The sequence below is a fragment of the Arvicola amphibius genome, chromosome 11, assembly GCF_903992535.2.
Source record: "Arvicola amphibius chromosome 11, mArvAmp1.2, whole genome shotgun sequence".
NCBI classification, from domain to species: domain Eukaryota; kingdom Metazoa; phylum Chordata; class Mammalia; order Rodentia; family Cricetidae; genus Arvicola; species Arvicola amphibius.
In genome coordinates, this window is record NC_052057.2 from 50,307,642 (window position 1) to 50,321,760 (window position 14,119).

General features: G+C 36.4%; 1 protein-coding gene across 2 annotated transcripts in view; it reads left to right on the plus strand.

Moving 5' to 3' along the window:
- Positions 1-14,119, plus strand: part of Naaladl2 (N-acetylated alpha-linked acidic dipeptidase like 2) — an 883,574-nt gene that overhangs the window by 311,985 nt on the left and 557,470 nt on the right. For both annotated transcript variants that reach the window (XM_038347191.1, XM_038347190.1), the window contains one exon: positions 633-906. In XM_038347191.1, the coding sequence (XP_038203119.1) occupies positions 633-906 (274 nt within the window). The remainder of the gene's footprint in view (positions 1-632; positions 907-14,119) is intronic.

Below are 14,119 nucleotides of genomic sequence, written 5' to 3' on the forward strand. Positions count from 1 at the left end.
ACAATTTCAGTGGAAACTCTTTTACAACTCTTGATCAATAAAGAAGTAGAGATCTATGCCCTAAACGATGTGGGGTGACCTTTTCAAGGACCACCAGAAGTGGCACCAACCGCCTGAGTTTCTTATTCTCCTGCACCTTTAAGAAACAAAGAATGGAACACAATAGCCTGCCGGAGCATCTCAGACCCAAACTTAAACACCCAGGGTGGAGGAGGGACAGAACAGAGCTCTGTTTCAGCTATCAGTAGGTAGAGATTATTCAGTATTCTTATATGGAAACATATTAACCATAATGAAACATATCTTAATAATCATTATAGCTGGTATGAGAACTGATGGTACATGGATGTTGATAATGTTGATAGAAGAATCAGAAGTAATCAAGCAGTAGTTGGCATTCATCATCCCTTGTAGTCCTACTTGAAAAAATAAATTCATCATGCTTTGATTTCATTAGATACCTCCATGCACCTCAGCACCACCACTCTGCAAATCTCTAAGGTCAGATTTTGTCACATTTCTCTTTCAACGTCTCACAAAAATCTATTCGTAATGGCTCGCATATGAATAGTCACATATCTAAATTGTGAAGACTTCCTCTTTTTTTAAAATGCGCTTTTAAAATTTTTCAGAAATTTGCTACAGCTCTATAAAAGTGAAGATGACATGGAAATTCCAAAGAAGATTAAGACTCACTGGGCTGCACTGGGCTTGGAAGATACACAGCTTATGAACTACTCAGTTCTGCTGGATTTTCCTGGGCCCTCTCCAGGCACCATCACTGTGAGCACCACTGGCCAGTGTTTTTATCCTGATGGCCAACCTTGCAGAGAAGAATCCAGAAAAAGCCATAGCCAAGATCTGCTCTCCTCATATGCAGCCTATTCTGCCAAAGGAACTCTCCAGGTAATTTGACCATTTGTCTCTGTCATTTTCACTGAAATGGAATTAGAAAACAACAGCTTTCATCTAAATTGAACTAACTGGCAAGGTGCAGCATACAAAAGTAGCCATTAAATATTTTCCATGTAGCAATGCCAGTGATCAAGGAAGATGGGAAGAACCTGCATCTTTACTTGTCAAATATTGAAGGTGAAAACACGTTAGACAGATTTAATTCAAAAGTGTTGAAGGTGCAACTGAGTTATTCAAGTTTTTCTCAGCCCATACATTTCAAGAGAAACTCATTTATGGTTTTGAAGAGGCAAATTTGAATATGTTGATATGTAGAGAGAGAACAGAAATGGCAAGGATTGCATTTGTGATTGTTTATGCACATAAGAAATGAAGAGGAAAATTGATGTGATTATTCACACATTTGGGATTTGAAATGCAGCATTACTACATTCATGATGGCAAATGTGTGAAGGAGAGCCAGGTGTTATTCCTCCAGTTTTTTGGGGTTCCTAGCTTCTGTGGTTCTTATGGCATTCTGGTTAAGAGCAGGTGAGGGCCACATAAGTGTATTAAAGCCCTCGCTGTGGTTACCTGCAGTTTTTCTACCCCTTATGTGATGCTGAGCTTCTTAGCTCTGTGTGAAGATTAACTACTGTTTCACTTGTGAACCACTGTGGGAATTAAAATAACTAATCTAAGTGAATCCTGTGGAACAATGCATGACACAGAGGGCAAACAACATGAAAATTAGAACTATTGGCATCTTTTGTAACATGAGGACCTGCTTGTTGGGGTTTCTGTCCTGCCCAGTTCCCACAGCTGGTAAGCCCCAAAGAAATTCATACAGAGGTCTCCATAAGTTCTAAACTGATTGGCCCATTAGCTCAGGCTTCTTATTATCTCTTATGATTTATATAGCCCATTATTAACCCATTATTATTATCTGTGTTAGCCACATGGCTTGGTACCTTTTCAGCAAGGTAGGTCACATCTTCCTTCTTCTGTGTCTGGGCAGGACCTCAGAAAGAGCATCCTTCTTTCCAGAATACTCCTGTTCTTATTGGCCCACCTCTACTTCCTGTCTGGTTATCCCGCCTATACTTCCTGCCTGGCTACTGATCAATCAGTGTTTATTTAAAATATAATTGACAAAATACAATTGTTCTGCACCATCTTTTGCTTTATATAGCAGCTGTTTGGACTCATATAAAATAAATTTTATCAGACATGTTTACTCTTTTTAAAATTGTAAATCGTCTAATTGAATACTGATGTTTTTTTCCTATATTTCTATTTTTATGCATATATTTAAGATCTTTATAGTAAACTATAAGGAAAACATGGGACATTTAAACAATTTAAACTCACTATTTACAATTACTTAAAACAATAGGATAACCAAGTTTTGTTATATTGCCACATACATTTTCTTTTCTTCTGTGGTTGCTGAAGTATGTAGTAATGCATATGAACTAGAAGGCCATAAGACTTTCATTTTGTGTTGTTTCTCATCTTTGCTTTTAGCATAATTACATATAACAAGCACAAACTATTGATTATATTTAATTTAATATTAAATATATGCACTATTTTCAGCATAGAACTCATTTGATTTGATAAACCATATTTTTCTGGCAATAATGGAAGCATTTTTAAGTCAATGAAAATACAAGGAAGCAGTCACCATCTTTGCCTTGATTTAGAAGCTGTGAATTTAGGGCAATGTGTGAAAAATTAATCTATTTTATCTTAGATTCCAAACAATGACAAGAATCACACAGTATCTCTGTCCTTTTCATTCTATTTTTCCCTAGTACATGCAAATCATCTTCCTCCCCTAAAAAAAAAAAAAAAAAAAAAAAAACCCAAACACCAAGAACAACAAAAAACAATGCTAGGAGTTTAGTAATTCTTTGAACTTATTCCTACCTGCTTGGTTTTCAGTTTCTCCTGGCAAATATTGGTGATTTCTTGATCCTTGAGAAGTCATGTTCCCTTAACGTTGTCCTCTATGATGATTACTGTTAGACCATATATTTCATAGACCTGACTGCAGATATCTCAGAGCTATGTGCATATTTATTCTATAAGTGATAGGTGTTAGATACTTTTGCTGTTTTTATAATAAACTAAGCTCTCCAGAATATTTATGAAGTTACATAAATAATTTATATACCAAAGTTTTCTTGTGACCATTTCATCATTTTAAATGTATTTAAGTTGCTAATTTTAGTAAGGAAGTTTCAAAAATACTAATAAACCAATTATTAAAAAGGATATTTGAAGATTAGACAGTTTTAAAATGTACACTTAGCATTAGCTAAAAGGATGGTTGAAAGACTAAATGCAGCTACATATAAAAAACTCTTTCTAGTTAAGATTTTAATTTGTAAATGTTAGTTGTGTGACTTAGGTGAAGACATTAAGAATAACTATTTTAATATTAATAACACAAAAATATATTACATACAGTACATAGATAGATGAACGAAGAAAGTATGTATCTGATATACATTTTAAACTCAAATGTTATGAAAAAGATGCTCATAAATAAAAAAAATCTCGCGGACCCTTGTCTGTGCACACAGAAAATGTGCATATTTCTTTTTTACATGTGCATACTTTTTACATCTATGTTCTAAGGGGTTGTTATTACATTTAAATTCACACAAACAGCTCTTAGGAAAATATGTATCTTTGACCATTCCCCAATTTGAGTCAATCTTGAGTGGCTGCTGTTGCTGATTCAGATATAATTCCTTTCTTATTTTGAGTACATTCTGTGTTCATGAATTTCTATGAGGCAGAGCCATTAACAAGTTTTTAAATTATTCTATTTTACTGCCAGTGAAGCTTCCCACAACGTTTGCTTTTGACAAGGTTATTTGCAGAGGAGTAGCTCCCCTTTACTTTGAAGAGCTGTCGTGGCCATTCATCATAGAACTGTTTTGTATAAGTTTCCAATTTTTGTTTTCTGGTAACTGTCTAAAGAGCATTTGTGATATCTGATATGTACTCTGCGAACCTACTTAGTGCCAGCATGATGGATTGTGTGCCTTGCAAATTCTTTGTAATTCATTGTGCATTAGAAAGGTGACATTGTTTACCCCACAATAATGACAGGTAGGTCAGTAAAAGGGTCTTAAGGGGATTGCCTTGTCAGATGCAAAATACATTTTAAAATAGATATATAAATAACTTAACATGTGTGTGTTTAGCACTAGGAAATATAAAGATGTTTATGTTTTACTAAAATAAAAATAGCAACAAGAATATCATCACAGGAATAGAGACACTGGTCATAAGGTTTCACCATAAGTAATTAATTTTATATATAGAAAATATGGCTTTTAGCTAATTGTTGCAAAATTATTTCTTTTGTCTTATTTGAAGCTTGATTGACTTAGATCAAAAGAACGCAATTAATATTTAATAGTTTTGTCTCAACTATGTTTTGCTTTTGAGGCAGGAGATAGGTTTACAGACCCATATATTTTAGGGATGTGGTCTGTTTTCCTTCTGTCAAGTTTTGATCTTTGCTCAGGAAGGAATTCAAATAATGTAATTTTATGGGGAAGCTTATTTACAACAACATATTGACTATGCATAAGACACATTGTTATTGACATATTTATTTGGTCTTTATTCAAGACTAAACTGAACTAAAGAATTTATACAGTCAGCTGCACAAATGTGGAATCATTGAGTCTCCTAATCCTTTAGGACCTTGTTTATGTTTAGGGGGAACATGACATTTACATAAATGGTTGTTGTTGGGTAGAAATGCCAAATCATAGTAAGGGTTTGGTAATTGGAAATATTCAATTAAAAATAACACTTATTATTATTTGGAAGAAAGTAGGTGTATTAAATAAAGAAGTTATGGAAACATCAAAATGCTCTTAAGATTTTGAAAATTCAGATTTATTATTTTTATCTTATATGTGTGACTATAACCTTCCATATTTCTGTTTACCATGACAAATATTTATAATTAGGGAATACGCTTTTGAAATTATGAATAAGGCATAAAACATATATTAACTTGATATCTTAAGTAATGCAGAAATGAAATATTTGATTTGTGAATAAAGAGTTATCCATGGTATCAAGTTGGACATGATAAGTATGGTTTGCTGTTATGTGTAGCTCTCATGGCATAGTAGTTTAGCACATGAAATCAGAACACAATATCAAATATTTGGATGGAAAGTCTTAAAGAGAAAAAAATATCACTTTTAAAAATGGCTCCCATAACTCGTACTCTTTTTTTTTTTTTTTATGGCTGGGGAATGAAAAAAGGCAGAAGTGCATATACTTGGTTTTAATTGATAAAAATTGCAGAACTCTGGAGGAGAGGAACAAAAATTCATTATTTACATATTGGATGCATGACCTTAAAGGTGAAGCTTTCATGCCGCCAACATAGCAACATGGCCCTGGACAGCTCTGCAATGCTGACAAGGGTCCAGCATTTCCCTAGCCTTGTTTATTTTTTATATTGTTGGTTCCATATTTTGGTAACCTTTATAAGCCAAAGACAAATGAGTGAGAAGAAATTTACAGGCAACTTTTTCTAATTTTAAAAATTGACATGTGATGTTTTAGGCAAATATGACCTTTTGTTTCTGGTTTCAAGCGATATGTTCACTACTCAAGTGAGCTTTGCAGCAATATAACAGATAAGACTATTTGTGATCTCTTCACAACAAATGTGGGGTCTTTAGTGTTAAGACCTTTAGGTATACAGTGTTCTGCCAGCATGTATGCCAGAAGAGGGCACCAGATCTCATCACAGATGATTGTGAGCCACTATGTGGTTGCTGGGAATTGAACTCAGGACCTCTGGAAAAGCAGCCAGTGCACTTAACCACTATGCCATCTCTCCAGCCTGTTAAGACGTTTAAATATACACATTTTAATTTGACTGCATTATATCAAAGGATTTTTTTTTGAGACATGGTCTCTCTATAGAACTTTGACTATCTTATCAGCCTTCCTTTTCCTCCTAAATGTTGGAATTAAAGACACAAATTATGGTGCCCAGCCCTATTTATAATGATATTAAATAACCATTACTATCATATCATTTGATAGAAATTTTTAGTATGTTTTAAAGGTTTGCTTTGATTTAAAGAATATTACTTACAAAGATTATTCTGATTTTCTTGGATATTTTAGCTATATCTTAATTTATAAAAATATGAATGTTCTAGCATAATGGTTTATAGTAATATCTACCTTATACCAGCAAATTCTAAAATTTGATGTTTCCAGAATTAGAGAGTTAGGCAAGAAAACAGAGCACTTTTGCTTTTCATTATTTCATACTGTGGCAGTTGCTTTTAGAAAGAAAATCATGATATGTCCATTGCATGGCATCTCAGAAAAAGTCTTGTGAAAGAATTATCAAGTCCCTCCATAGCCTTACCTTAATTAACTGAACATCATTAATTCAGTAAATTACCTTGTGGCTATTATTATGTTATTCCTTAGACTCTAATGTGCTACTCAAGGGAGGACTTGTCTATAATTTAGTCACTGGACCTCACTTATATAGTGGGAATTGTTTGGCTTTCAGCACTACATCGTCAGGCCTCTCATATGGCACTCAACAAAGTTCATAGTAATAATGAAGAAAGCTTAGACCCTGATAGGTCCATGAAAATGCACAGTAATGTACCGGCAAATGTACCGGCAAGTACCGGCGGTACCGGCGGTTGTAGGGGTTAGGAAATAACCACGATAGTCCTTTTATAATAAATCAGTTTTAATACAAGGGGAAATAAGGGAACTTACAGAACCAAGGGTCCAGCGGAGCAGAAGGTACGCGGGGGAGAGCAAACGGGGCTCCTTCCGGCGCCCCAATCCTATTTAAGGGGTATCCTACCACGCTGGGGCAGCCACGCCCCTGAACGCAGGGATTGGGCCAGCTGCCCCAACATCTCCCCCTTTTGTCTAAATAAGGCAGATTCAGAAATCAAATACAACTATATACAACGGGAACAGATCATATAAAATTACAAGAAGTAAACAATATCAGGCGAGGAGTATATAACAAAAATTTTTCTAATCACTCTACTTTGGGAAGTCTAAATAATGTAGAAGGTAGCTACCATTATCTAATCTTCAACCCCATCAAAGATCTGAGAGGGAAAGTAATATTACCAAAGCAATGTGAGAATTAACCAATAAGAGGCTACAGATAATGGGCCAGGCAGTGTTTTAAAAGAATACAGTATCCGTGTAATTATTTTGGGTGTAAAGCTAGCCGGCGGCCGGGTGGCAGGACTCAGCCCTCCCCCCCCCCCCCCCCGCTTCCATCTACACAGTAGAAAAGCTGCTTTTAGAGAGAAGTGATAAACTACGTGAAAGCAATGCTTTGTAAATTATTTGCTTCTGTATCTTCAGAAACTAGACTAGTGCCTGCTAGGTATTGTTGAGAGAAATTATATAATTTTAAAGGTTACTTCCTTCTTCGAACTTCCATAAAACAGTTATCTCCTACTTTTTTCTCTTATATTTCATGGTGGTGAAGTCAAAATACTTGGGGTCCTGAATGAGCTGATAATATTGAATCATAAGCAGGGAAGAGGGAGATATGAGTGGATTCATGTTGGTGCTCAGCTCCTTTTCTTAATTTTATAGAGTTTAGAATTTCCCTCCACAGGGAATAACTCTTCTTATATAAATTAATATAATTAAGATAATTTCCTAACAGGCATGACCCATCTCCCCGGTCATTCAAGAGTATTCAAATTGACCAAATCATTACTGGTATACTGTCAATAAAAACACCTCCAACTTGGTTACTTTTATTGATTGCTTCAGATTTTTAGCTTTTAGATACACACGTGTGTGTGTGTGTATGTGTGTGTGTGTGTGTGTGTGTATGTGTGTGTGTGTGTGTGTTCAAAATGATCTTTCCATCTCTGAATAGGTATGACTATAACTTGGCAAAATTTTGTGACCCTGATATAACCGAATTTGGGGAAGTCATCAAAATATTCAATGCCAATGAGGTTAAGAGAAAGAAGCAAAAACTTCAAATTTCCAAGTTCTTCTTAGTTTAATCAAATATAGAGGTGCAGATTTTATCTTTGCCCAGTCTCTTGCTGTCATCAATTCTATACTTTAATTTCCTTGCGTATAAAATGAGGATAAGGCCAGGAATCTGTCCCTTTGAAATCTCTATTTGAGAAGGTAATAATTATACAATGTTTAGGAGAATGTGCCTTTCTAGAATGCTACAATAGAATTTGCTTTTAGAGAAGGGTTGTGGCAGTGCTAAATTTTTCTGTAACTGAGGAAAGGTTGAGGTGATGGTTGATTTTTTTCCTTGGTACCTACTACTAAAAAATCTTCTCATTTTATTCCAGATTACAAAAACAAATGTCTCTCTTTTTCATATTAGTTGTGATACCTGCTCTCCACCATCTGCTGTGCTGTACACACATACACACACACACACACACACACACACACACACACACACACTCCATTCATGTTTAACTTTGTTTGGTTGTATTTTTTTTGTATTGTTTTATTTTTTCTTTTTCTTTTTTTTCCAGTTTATTTATTTTTTATTAAAAATTGCCATCTCCTCCCCTTCTCCTCCCCCTTCCCTCCCCTCCCCTCCACCCATACCCCCACTCCCTCCCTCTCCAGGCCAAAGAGCCATCAGGGTTCTCTACACTATGTTGAGTCCAAGGTCCTCCGAACTCCCTCCAGGTCCAGGAAGGTGAGCAACCAAACTGACAAGGCTCACACAGAGCCCGTACATGTCGTAGAGACCAAGCCCATCGCCATTGTCCTTGGCTCCTCGGTCAGCCTCCACCATCAGCCACTTTCAGAGAGTCCGATTTGGTCGCATGTTCCATCAGTCCCATTCCAAGTGGACTTGGTGGTCTCCCATTAGTTCTGTCCTGCCGTCTCAGTGGGTGAACGCATCCCTCATGGTTCTGACTTTCTTTCTCATGATCTCTCTCCTTCTGCTCCTCATCAGAACTTTGGGAGCTCAGTCCGGTGCTCCAATGTGGGGCTCTGTCTCTATCTCCATCCATCGCCAGGTGAAGGTTAAGGCTCACAGTGAGCCCGTCCATGCTGTAGTGTTCTAAAGAGAATAGGATGATCATAGTCGCTGCATGATTGATTAAATGCAAATTACTCTTATCAGGATGCATATGTATCAACATATATGTTTCAATACATAACCACACTATCCTGTTGTATTGCTTTTACACCAACAAGAAAGGGAGCCCATTAGAAATCCAACTTTCATTTAAAAGAGTCTATATAGTTTTGTCATTTTTAATGGAGTGTAATAGAGCCATCTGACATAAATAATTCCATCAAACAGAATTTTAAATTTCTATACCAATTAAGTTTGGAATAATGCTAACTTTAAGAGGAATCCAATATTTTTTAAACTAGTATGATTATTGACTTTAAAAGAATAAAGGAGAATAGAAATTATAAAATTAGCTATCCTATTTTGAAATGGTGTTCCCTGTTTTCATTTATTTTGTACATATTTGAGCTGTTTATTTAATATTTGACAGATAAATCTTAAATATTTTGACTGCTCTAATGTTCTTGTTTTTAATTAATGAAATAGTTAACTAATTTCTTCCTAATATTTTATTAATCAGCTACAGATTATTTTTAAAATTTAAAATTTTTATTAATATAATCTTTGGAAATTTCATCATAAAACCTATAGGATTATCAATGTCAAAGAAATTACTGTAAAAGAAAGTTACTATTTTATTATGTTACTACTGTTAAAATTTTGATCCAAAATATTTTCTTCTATATTTTGTTTCTAGAAAAAGTATACACTTAACATTTACTCTTTATATATATATATATATATATATATATATATATATATATATATATATAATTGATGGTATTTTATTTTATTTCAATTAACTTATATGATACTTTACCTCGGTTTCAAGTAAAAAAAACTATCACTAATATTATATACAGTTTTCTGCAAGCTAGAGTGCTCAAAGTACAGAGCCAAACATGACATCCCAAGTTCAATCCTTACCATTCACACTAGTAAAGATAAACCAATGCCTTCAGTAAGTTGTTTTACGACCTCTACATATGCTTCATGACAAATGTATGCTTATCTATAGACGTACATACACACAAAACACATTATCATCATAATCATCATCATCTTCTACATATTAAGATAAATAAATTAAAATGATTAAAAATATCTTGCTTTTTCAGTAAATTGAAAACATTCTAAAAGTTATTTTCTTTTATTTTTGTAAATTATTTTTGATTATTTAATCATTCATGAATACTATGTTTACATCATTTTAACCCCTCCTTCTCTTTCACCCCTTCACCTCTTCCTATGCTCCCCCAACTCTCACTCAAGTTCACAACATTTCTCTTATAAAATTATTGACTTGAACACACACATGCACACCCACACACACCTACTGGATCCTGAAGTGTTATATATATATGTACAAATATTTGGAATTAGATAACATTTTGTATGAAAAAAACTGATTGATCCTCTCTCAGAAACCATTACTGCTTGTATTTCATCACTGAAGGGTAGGACCTTGTGAAATTTCCCCTATGGCATTAGGAGGTTCACTGGGGTCATTATCTAGGTCTTGCTTAGGGGTGTAATTTATATTTCATGAGTGCAACATCTATAGGTCGCTATACAGTGGCAGGATTCATGGACTTTGGCTCTGAAGATCTTTCTGTTCCTCTTTTTTTGATGTTTGTTTCACTTCTAACTTTATTCTTCTCATGGCATACGTCTTAAGAGAATGAACATTTCAGAGCTCATAAGAAATATGTTATGGGGGAAACCAACAACTTGCTGACCAGACTTCAGGCCCTCTATACAGGATTAAAAACATCCCTGGTATTGTGAATCTTGCCAATTATATATGATTGGGGAGCTCACAGACTCCAGGAATGAACCTACTAATTTTATTTTTCTAAGTGGACACCATACCAAACTGCAAGATTCATATTTTTCTAGCAACAGATTAGCAAAGCTCTCAAAATTTAATAGAAATTCCATTAAAGACATTCAAATCCTGTTGTAGCGAGTGTCATTCTACCTTATTTCAGTCCCAAGCTTTGTTAATTTCTCATTGCTGATTTTATCTCAAATATTCCAGAAGCATTTATTTTTATATTGTGTTCAATTTCCTCTCAAATAGTTCAGTGTGAATCAATTTTGGTATCCACCTAGTAAAATTGCTTCTTTTTGACCTGGAATAAAGTTTACTTTTGCTTTTTAGTTGTCGCTATTGTTTTAAATTCTTTGTTCCTTACTAAAAAGTACAATATGTAAGATTCAACTTGATCTTTAGTTCGGGGTATAAACTAAATAGAGTGTTCCTGATTACCCAGTGAATGACTTTTCTAACATAACAGCAGACATGCATTCAGAAGAAGATTGCTGTAGCAATGACCACACGTGGACAGGAATGGCTTGGCACATTATCATGGCATAATCATGATACATGTATATCAGAATAACTCAGTACTTTTATGACAGCCATGACTTTCTTATAGGTAAGTGAGAAAGACTTTCAGAAAGAGTATTCTGAGAGAAATCTTTTTTTTCCAGTTTATTTATTTTTTATTAAAAATTGCCATCTCCGTCCCTTCTCCTCCCCCTTCCCTCCCCTCCCCTCCACCCACACCCCCACTCCCTCCCTCTTGAGACCAAACAGCCATCAGGGTTCTCTACACTATGTTGGGTCCAAGGTCCTCCCAACTCCCCCCAGGTCCAGGAAGGTGAGCAACCGAACTGACAAGGCTCACACAGAGCCCATCCATGTCGTAGAGACCAAGCCCATTGCCATTGTCCTTGGCTCCTCGGTCAGCCTCCACCATCAGCCACCCTCAGAGAGTCCGATTTGGTCGCATGTTCCATCAGTCCCATTCCAAGTGGACTTGGTGGTCTCCCATTAGTTCTGTCCTGCCGTCTCAGTGGGTGAACGCGTCCCTCACGGTCCTGACTTCCTTGCTCATGATCTCTCTCCTTTTGCTCCTCATCGGGACCTTGGGAGCTCAGTCCGGTGCTCCTATGTGGGGCTCTGTCATTTTCTCCATCCAATGCCAGGTGAAGATTCTATGGTGATATGCAAGATATTCATGAGTATGGCAATAGGATCTGGATATTTCTGGCACCCTCTCCTCAGCTGCCCAAGGACCTAGCTGGGGGCGTCTTCCTGGACACCTGGGAACCCCTCTAGAGTCAAGCCTCTGCCAACCCTAGATTGGCTCCCTTAATTAAGATATATAATTCCTTGTTCCCATATCCACCCTTCCTATATCCCAACCATCCTATTCCCCCAAGCTCTTCCCATCCTCCACTTCACACTTTTCTCGCCCCATTCCCCCTCCCCCCATCCCACCCCACCCCTATGTTCCCATTTTTTGTCCGGCAATCTTGTCTACTTCCAGTATCCAGGAGGATAACTATATGTTTTTCTTTAGGTTCACCTTCTTATATAGCTTCTCTAGGATTTTTACGAATTATAGGCTTGATGTCCTTTATTTATGGCTAGAACCCAATTATGAGTGAGTACATCCCATGTTCATCTTTTTGGGCCTGGGTTACCTCACTCAGGATGGTGTTTTCTATTTCCCTCCATTTGCATGCAAAATTCAAGATGTCATTGTTTTTTACCGCTGAGTAGTATTCTAGCATGTATATATTCCACACTTTCTTCAACCATTCTTCCACTGAAGGGCATCTAGGTTGTTTCCAGGATCTGGCTATTACAAATAATGCTGCTATAAACATAGTTGAACAGATGCTTTTGTAATATGATTGGGCATCTCTTGGGTAAATTCCCAAGAGTGGGATTACTGGGTCCTGGGGTAGGTGGATCCCAAATTTCCTGAGAAACCTCCACACTGCTTTCCAAAGCGGTTGCACAAGTTTGCATTCCCACCAGCAATGGATGAGTGTACCCCTTACTCCACATCCTCTCCAGCATAGGCTATCATTGGTGTTTTTGATTTTAGCCATTCTGACAGGTGTAAGATGGTATCTTAACGTTGTTTTGATTTGCATTTCCCTGATTGCTAAGGAGGTTGAGCATGCTCTTAAGTGTCTTTTGGCCATTCGAACTTCTGTTGAGAATTCTCTGTTCAGTTCAGTGCCCCATTTTTTAATTGGGTTTATTAGCATTTTAAAGTCTAGTCTCTTGAGTTCCTTATATATTTTGGAGATCAGACCTTTGTCTGTTGTGGGGTTGGTGAAGATCTTTTCCCAGTCAGTAGGCTGCCTTTTTGTCTTAGTGACAGTGTCCTTTGCTTTACAGAAGCTGCTCAGCTTCAGGAGGTCCCATTTATTCAATGTTGCCCTTAATGTCTGTGCTGCTGGGGCTATACGTAGGAAGCGGTCTCCTGTGCCCAAATGTTGAAGAGTACTTCCCACTTTCTCCTCTAACAGGTTCAGTGTGTTCAGATTGATATTGAGGTCTTTAATCCATTTGGACTTGATTTTTGTGCATGGTGATAGACACGGATCTACTTTCATTCTTCTACAGGTTGACATCCAGTTATGCCAGCACCATTTGTTGAAGATGCTTTCTTTCTTCCATTGTGTGCTTTTAGCTCCTTTATCAAAAATCAGGTGTTCATAGGTTTGTGGGTTAAGATCTGGGTCTTCTATTCGATTCCATTGGTCGACTTCTCTATTTTTATGCCAATACCAAGCTGTTTTCAATACTGTAGTTCTGTAATAGAGTTTGAAGTCAGGGATGGTAATGCCTCCAGAAGTTCCTTTATTGTATAAGATTGTTTTGGCTATCCTGGGTTTCTTGTTCTTCCATATAAAGTTTATTATTGTCCTCTCAAGATCTGTGAAGAATTTTGATGGGATCTTTAAGGGGATTGCATTAAATCTATAGATTGCCTTTGGTAGTATTGCCATTTTTACTATGTTGATCCTCCCAATCCAAGAGCAAGGGAGATCCTTCCATTTTCTGGTATCCTCTTCAATTTCTTTCTTCAAAGACTTAAAGTTCTTGTCAAATAGGTCTTTCACTTCCTTGGTTAGAGTTACCCCAAGATATTTTATGCTATTTGTGGCTATCGTGAAAGGTGAAGCTTCTCTGATTTCTTTCTCTGCTTCCTTATCCTTTGTATATAGGAGGGTGACTGATTTTTTGGAGTTGATCTTGTAACCTGCCACGATACTAAAGGA